Here is an 8,158-nt window from a genome sequence, read left to right on the forward strand (position 1 = left end):
AGTGGAAAGAGAAAATAGGTGAAGCTATTCACTAAATTATAGTGGTTAGACTATGAAAGTTGGATAAAACTCCATGATCCCCCTCTAAAATGGAGAGAATTCATAGCAAGAATTGCATAAGGAAGCATATGGTACTCTCTAAACTATAGCCTATGGGTTATAAAAGTGGAGTGTGAAGGTGGGGATGGTAGTTGAGGTAAAGCATACGTATTGATTATGTGTTGAATTATGAATTGGTAGGCTTGGAAACTCATTTTTTGAAACTACTAATTACTCAATTGTTAATATTGAAGAACCCTAAATTGGAATTATTTTCCATATATTATATTTTTGGTAGCATGCACCTCCTTTTTATAAATTACATTATATTATTGTATGCCTATTTAGATTAGAATTTTTTCTTGGTTATTGAGATTTCTAATCTCACCACTCATTCAAACATTTTTTAGGTGAGAGTTATAGCTCACCTTCTACTGAAACAAAACTTGTTTGACTAAGTTATATGGTCATTTAATTGCACTCTTATGCATGTAATTTTAGGCTTAGTGTCCTTTTTGTGTTTGTTGTAAATTATTGGAATGGCGATACCCCTTGTTTTGGTCAATTAGTGCACAAAGTTGCCTTCTATTGCATTTTGTGGGTTTTGTCCGTAATAGGTCTTATTGTTGCAGGGAAAGCCCCCTCTTCTATGATAGACCGCATTGGTTGGCTTGTAAGTGAATTTCCTTAAGAGAGGATCCTGTTCTAAGCTTAATTTTGTGTTTAGTTTTAGAATTGTATAAATATTAGGTTAGTTTTAATTAAATCTTATCTTTATTTTGAGGGTGTTACAAGATACCTGTGAGTAATTAAAAAAGAAAGATAATATTAAAAATTTAACTATTAAATATCCGCCTTGTATTAAAAATCAATCAAATAAGACTTTAAAACATTGTCCACGTAATAGAAGGAAATGGATTAATATATTGATATATGGACTTCCCCCTTAAAATGACGCTACAATCAAGCAATGGAAGATAAGTTTTGCAAATGCCACTAAATTTTTATATTTTTTATTAACTTTTCAAATGAAATTATTTTTACAATATACTTTCTCCGTTTTTAATATAGAACACTTTCAATCATTTTATACATTTTAAAAAAATTATCATAAAAAATGAGATATACCCTTGGCTTTAAATAGTGATATAACTACATTAAATACTTTTACGTTAATCAAAAAAAGATAAAAATAAAAAAATAATTTAATTATTATAATATGTCCTATATTTTGAATCAAAAATTATTTTTAAAAATTATCATACAAATAGGAACAGAGAGAGTATGATTTACAAAAGAATTTAATATGTGGTTTGATTTAAAATAAGTCACATTGTACACATTTTTTTTATAACAAAAATAGAAGACTTCATGCCAAATAATACAACACGAAGTTTCTTTAGTTCTAACCATGGTTGAAGACTCCCTTTGCCTAATAAGAAACGCAAATGAGTGTTGGACTCTGGTGTGTTTGTTGACGATTGTAGTAGTTTTGATGTTGGTCATGGTATACCTGTTTCCTACCCAGAACACTACAATGGTTCTAGCCAATAGACTGATGCTGGAACTTCCAATCTTCCCGATGCTTTTGACATGGGAACAATTCTTGGTTTATTATAAAATTCTAATTTTTTTTTAACCAGCATAAAATTATAAAAATTAAAAATATTAAAAAAATTATATAAATAAAAAAGAAAATTTAATAAAATTATGGAGATTAATAATTTTATATATTTTTTCTTTGGGGGTTCGTGGACGTCCAGCCGAGCCCGGATCTAAAATGATACTTTCATTAATGATTCGATAAAGATGAGAATCCCAATGGTCTGATCTCTGTTCCGGTAAATCAGCAGGTAAATAATAAATCATAGAAATGGACTGTCACTGGAAGAGATTGAGGGGGTTCGGGGAATCTTCTCCACAGATACTCGCGAAGCTGCGGCTTTTTACTCTCACATTATTCATAGAAAGCAAAGCTGATACCATACCTTGAATTCTCATCTCTCTGTCGGCAAAGTGTAAAAGGAGGGGAACAAAAGAATATCAACCTTTGGGAAGTTGGCGGCCTAATTCGGCAACTATAAGTACTGTTATCGAGGTTTTTTCTGCTGGCTCTGTGCTTCTTCTTCGGATACATAATTTGAGTTTCAACTCTGTTCTTTCCCGAAGGTGATTTCTGCCTCTGGTTATTTTCCAGCATTACTCAATCCTCCCTCACCCAAACTGTTACTAAATTCATAGAGTCACTGGTTTCAGCGGGTTGAGTAAAGTTTGATCATTTGTATCTTACTTCTTAGGCCGATGGAGTCCCGGCATTTTTGGAGATTGGAGTTGTTAAAGATGATTCAGGGGATAGATGTTTCTTAACTGTGCAATGTTTATTCACTTCAATCTTTGCGTTTTTGTGCATTTCAGACAAGGGGTTGGATTGAGAAGTCAACGATGCTCTTTTTGGCTTTGATTCTTCTGGTGCTTGCAACCTTTCAGGAAGTAATGTCTGATGAACACCAGCCTCTCTCAAAAGTTGCCATTCATAAGACAATATTTGCTCTTCATGAACATGCTTATATCAAAGCCACTCCCAATGTCCTTGGATTGAGGGTAAGCCTTTTTTTTTTTTTTAATTAGAGATTTTACTAATGTCTCACTCTTCTTATTAGTTTTACTCTGACGCTATAGAATCTCCCTTTGTTTTGGGATTCCTTGCGATTATGAGACAAGTTTTTGTTGCAAAAGTTGATTTGGGATTTTTTTTCCCCCTACCTTTCACAAATTCACAGTTTAATGGGCAAAATACAGATTGGGTTAAACTGGAATATAGTAATCCTAAACCATCAAGTGATGATTGGATCGGTGTATTTTCTCCGGCAAATTTCAGGTACATATCATTCATGACCTTATTTAACTCTAGTCATGCATAACAATTCAATGGTGTAGAATGTAGATGCATTAATTGAAATGAATTACATTTCACAATGTCCAGCGCTTCTACCTGTCCTGGGGAAAACAGAATGGCTGGTCCTCCATTCTTGTGTTCTGCACCTATTAAGGTTCAAGTGACCCAAAACACTCACTTTTCTTTCTTTTATTGCTAAGAAGAAGATTTATAAGGTCTGATATGGAACTCTCTTTCTTATTTTACAGTTTCAGTATGCAAATTTCTCCAGTAAGGAGTACAGAAAAACAGGAAAAGGTTTCTTGAAGCTTCAGCTCATTAATCAAAGATCAGACTTCTCTTTTGCTTTGTTTACGGGTGGTTTATCAAATGTATGGTTAGGAATTCATTTCTATAATTTTCTTGTTTATGCAGTCAGCTATATTTTACTTGTAGGGATAGCTACAACTGGTGAAATCTTTACCTGAAAGCCAAGCAACTAGTTTTTTCCCTTCTCTTTCCTTTTCAAGGTTCTGATTGCTTAACGGATTTCTTAATTACACAAGGTTTGTACTAGAAAGACATGATGTATCATCAGCTTGGATTTCTTTTTGTCATCGTAAAGATGATAGCACTGAGTAAAAGCATGGTTGAAGCTGATGTCTCAGTGCCTCTTTTGGGTGTCTCACTGTCCATCTCTCTTTGTTAGAATCTTCAAACTGAGCATCACCTTTCTGAATTATTGTTGGATATGGCGGCAATTTTGTAATCCTTTCTTAACAAGTCTGAACCATAATGTGAAAAAAGATGCACCTTTAGATTTTCCCTGTATAACTACTTCTATTGAACGTTCTTCTCTACTTTGTTAGTTTAAAATTGGTTTTGAACAATAATCCTTTTCTTTTTTTCCTCTTTTATTTTGTTAATTCATTGTACACATAATGCTTGAGAGTTCTGAAGTACAGTTTACATTACGAATTCTGTCTTTCTTCTATTAACAGCCCAGACTAGTTGCAGTTTCAAACAAAATATCCTTTGTGAATCCAAATGCTCCAGTATATCCACGATTAGCACAAGGGAAAAATTGGAATGAGGTAAGAATAATCTTTATTAATTTTAATATATACTTATGGTGCGACAAATGTTCATTTAATTGCAACTCAAAAATCCTCCTTTGTTATGCTATTAGCATCTGAATGTGGGCCTAAATGAGTGAATTAAGAATGTCTGACAGTTTACCAGTAAAATTATATACATCTTCACATTTTTACCAGATAACTGTAACTTGGACAAGTGGATATGGGATTGATGAAGCTGAACCTTTTGTTGAGTGGGGTGTTGAAGGTGGAAACCGCGTGGCATCTCCTGCTGGGACCCTGACTTTTGACCGTAATACCATGTGTGGTATGCAATTCTTTTATGCACCATTCAATTGTAAACTATGTGATGTTAGCTTGTTCATGAGTCAGATAGAAGTTCTTTTATGATGGCAAACCTTCTTTTTCTTGATGCCATAATGCAATGCAATGCAAAAAAAAAAAAAAAAGATAACTATATTAGCCATTTCAAAAGCCAGCTGGCAGATTGTACTTTTCATTCAAATTAAGGCAAGGGATGTTCTAAACAGGAAATGGTGTGAAGTATCTAATTCATCTACATATATACTTAATAGGTGCACCAGCAAGGACCGTGGGATGGCGTGACCCTGGATTCATACACACAAGTTTTTTGAAGGAGTTGTGGCCCAACAGAAGGTCTGCTATGCTTTACCTCTACTGACACCTCACCTCACCTCACTTCACTCTTACCTACCTGAACTAGCCTCAGGTTGCTTGAACATAGATAATAATTTGTAGTGTTTCTGTTAAATAATAGTATTTCTTAAGCAAAAGCAAAAAAATTGAATATTGCTTTTCACAACACAAAATTATGTCCAATCCAAATTAATATCAAATGAAGAACAGAACATATCTCAGATAACTTAAATTGTTTGATGAGATCCGTTTAATGATGGTTATGGAAATAACATGTGGATTTTGAGAGAATATGTGCCACTTTTATTCTTTTATCCTTCATGACTTGCTTTAGTAAGAAAGCAAGGTCTTTATCAGGTGATTGTAGCTGCAGCTTGAATTTTGACTTATGGTGTGAATGATAACATTGCTAATTTATTTGCAGGGGTTAATTGTACATGACACTAAGAATTTCGCTTTTACTATTTTTCAGGCACACATACAGGCTTGGACATAGATTATGTAATGGTACAATTGTTTCAAGTCAGGAATACCGGTTCAAAGCACCTCCTTTCCCTGGGCAAAATTCACTGCAGCGTGTAGTCATATTTGGTGACATGGGAAAGGTTTTTATCTTCCCCCTATTTCTTTTTATTTTTTGGGAATTTTTTTTTGTCTGAATACAATTCATTTGATGCATATCACTTACATGCATGAGACTGATTAGTTGTTTGGATATAGTTTTTGCTCCACTATGAGGATAGGATACTTCTCTGTTACATGTCATTCATATTATTATTATTATTTTTTGGACAACATTCATATTGGTTGAATGCTGCAGATTATACACACACAATTTTATATATGGATAAATTATAATTGTTCTGATTTACATTTTCAATATTCTTTCCAAGAAAAGGTGTTATCCAGTTAATTGTTATCTTAAGTTTTAATTTGATTTTCCCACAAGCAGGCTGAAGCTGATGGTTCCAACGAATATAACAATTTCCAGCCCGGATCACTCAACACTACAAAGCAAATCATTGATGACTTGAAGGACATCGATCTAGTCTTTCACATTGGTGATTTATGCTATGCTAATGGATATATTTCACAGTGGGATCAATTTACTTCACAGATTGAGCCCATTGCATCAACTATACCTTACATGATAGCGAGGTTTGTCTGTCATGCTATGCATGCATTATAATTCTTAATGTTTTCAGGGGTTCAACTTTCTTTTATTTACTGCTTCCATAATATTGCTTCAGTGGCAACCATGAGCGTGACTGGCCAGGAACTGGATCATTTTATGGCAACCTGGATTCTGGAGGAGAATGCGGTGTACTGTCTCAGACAATGTTTTATGTTCCTGCTGAGAACCGGGAAAAATTCTGGTATTTTATATTTTAAAGTTAACCCCCCTTTTTTTGCGTAGAACAAATTATGTGTTGCATTCGCGGCTATGTGTTAGTGATGGTTGATTGGTTAAATTCACCTGCATGCCATGTAGATGTAATTTGTTAGTAATATGCATCTTCTTTGGATATCAAATTTGTATTTCGCAGACATATGTACTGGGGAAAGAAAGAAATGTTCTTCTTCTGCAAGTCAGACTAAAATTGTTTTAACGGGACCCAAATCTATGAAGCTGGTTTAACGAACATTTTTTTGGTGTTCATTAATATGTTCAGTTATGTTAGTTTTTTCAATGACATCGGTCTCATTTTTATCTGGTGAGTCTTTGAAACTGGCGTTTTTTGCCAGGTACTCTGTTGACTATGGGATGTTCAGGTTCTGCATAGCAGACACAGAACATGATTGGAGAAGAGGATCAGATCAATACAAATTCATTGAGCACTGCCTATCATCGGTTGACAGACAGAAACAGCCATGGTTGATATTTCTTGCTCACCGGGTTCTGGGATATTCTTCTGCTAGTTTTTATGTAGCAGAAGGCTCTTTTGAGGAGCCAATGGGAAGGGAGGACCTTCAAATCCTCTGGCAAAAGTACAAGGTTGACATAGCCATGTATGGACATGTCCACAACTATGAAAGAACATGCCCATTATACGAGGTATGCCTACCCTTGTCCAAAGGCATCAAAACAGACTTGACATTGTAGTTAATGGCATTCAAGTTGCACGTTGAAAACATATATATATATATATATATGGGCCTGAAACATTTGAAATTATGAGATGATTAGTAATTTGTGACATGAAAGATTAACTGAAGCATTTCTTGCCGAGCCAGAATATCTGCACCAGTAAAGAGAAGAACAATTACAAGGGCTACTTGAGCGGGACGATACATGTAGTGGTTGGTGGAGGAGGAGCATCACTTGCAGAATTTGCCCCCATAAACACGACATGGAGCATCTTTAAAGACCATGATTTTGGATTTGTCAAACTCACAGCGCTTGATCATTCAAACCTCTTGTTTGAGTACAAGAAGAGCAGTGATGGACAGGTTTATGACTCTTTCAAGATATCCAGGGAATACAGAGACATCTTGGTTTGTGCTGTTGATAGTTGCTCGCCCACAACAATGGCATCTTGATTTTGTATTTAGTTTTGTTGAATAATATGATGATCTGTGCGGACTTGAGAAGGACAATGTGGTCGGCTATTGAATATTTCAATGATGATGCAAGAAGTGTGAAGGAATGTGTAAATAAGATTGCATGAAATGGATATTTAGTTTACTAAAAATAAGGTCGACGTATCTTCCCATGGAATTTGCAAAGCGAAGTGAGTTGTTCATAGTGAAACGTGTCTTTCTTTTGATCCAGAATTTAAAATGAGAATATATAATTCTAATAAATATTGAGATTAGGTCTTGGTCCAGATCCTCTGCTTGTCTCCTTTCTTCTTTTCTCCCCTCATCCCATCTCCATGTTTAATTAATGGGATGAATGGTTTGATTTAATTTGTTTTACAAAATAATTATCATATAAAAAATGAATAAATTTAAATTGTTAAATTTGATCTGTACGGTTCATAGTTGTATATTATTATTAGGATTATTTATTTATTTATTGTAATTATAATCGTATGGATGGAATTTTAACAATTTAAAATTATTTGTTATTTTTTAAATATAATATCATGATAATTATTTTATAAAATAATTAAATCTGAATCGTTCATTTTATTATTTAAGTGTAGGATGGGATGAGAAAAATAAAAAGAGATGATAATATATATTTGAGGAGAGGATTTTGATATTATTATTGCTGCACACATCAATAGCATTTCATTGGTTATTACCATCTACGAATGTTTGCTTGTTCATCGTTGAATTGAGCCACTATCTTGTCTTGTAAATACTGTATTAAATGTGTTTAAAAACTTGAACAAAAAGTAGACAAATTTCTTATGCATTCTCTGAAGTATAATGTGACTTGATATTTAAGGAATTATATAATCGGTATGTTTATATTTCTTAAATACAGAGTGAAATTTTTCTAGCAGTGAAAACTGAAACGTATAAAAAAACATTTTAAATC

At 33.8% G+C, this 8,158-nt stretch overlaps 1 protein-coding gene across 2 annotated transcripts; it reads left to right on the plus strand.

The window, feature by feature from the left end:
- The first annotated feature begins 1,873 nt into the window (after positions 1 to 1,873).
- Positions 1,874 to 7,364, plus strand: LOC129300798 (probable inactive purple acid phosphatase 1). 2 transcript variants are annotated; one of them, XM_054939395.1, is made up of 13 exons: positions 1,874 to 2,208; positions 2,455 to 2,640; positions 2,820 to 2,917; positions 3,023 to 3,089; positions 3,184 to 3,306; positions 3,916 to 4,008; positions 4,189 to 4,318; positions 4,587 to 4,668; positions 5,141 to 5,273; positions 5,621 to 5,826; positions 5,919 to 6,044; positions 6,415 to 6,724; positions 6,904 to 7,364. In XM_054939395.1, the coding sequence occupies exons 2-13, from the start codon at positions 2,482 to 2,484 to the stop codon at positions 7,207 to 7,209; spliced, it is 1,833 nt and encodes a 610-aa protein (XP_054795370.1). In that variant the 5' UTR covers positions 1,874 to 2,208; positions 2,455 to 2,481; the 3' UTR covers positions 7,210 to 7,364. The 2 variants fall into 2 exon arrangements, with proteins under 2 accessions (XP_054795370.1, XP_054795371.1); XM_054939396.1 differs by lacking the exon at positions 1,874 to 2,208 and having other exon boundaries at positions 2,510 to 2,640; positions 2,839 to 2,917.
- Positions 7,365 to 8,158: the final 794 nt, after the last annotated feature.

Source organism: Prosopis cineraria, unplaced genomic scaffold (genome assembly GCF_029017545.1).
Source record: "Prosopis cineraria cultivar Desert tree isolate PC_DT_omini unplaced genomic scaffold, ASM2901754v1 PC1751, whole genome shotgun sequence".
In the NCBI taxonomy this organism is placed as follows: domain Eukaryota; kingdom Viridiplantae; phylum Streptophyta; class Magnoliopsida; order Fabales; family Fabaceae; genus Prosopis; species Prosopis cineraria.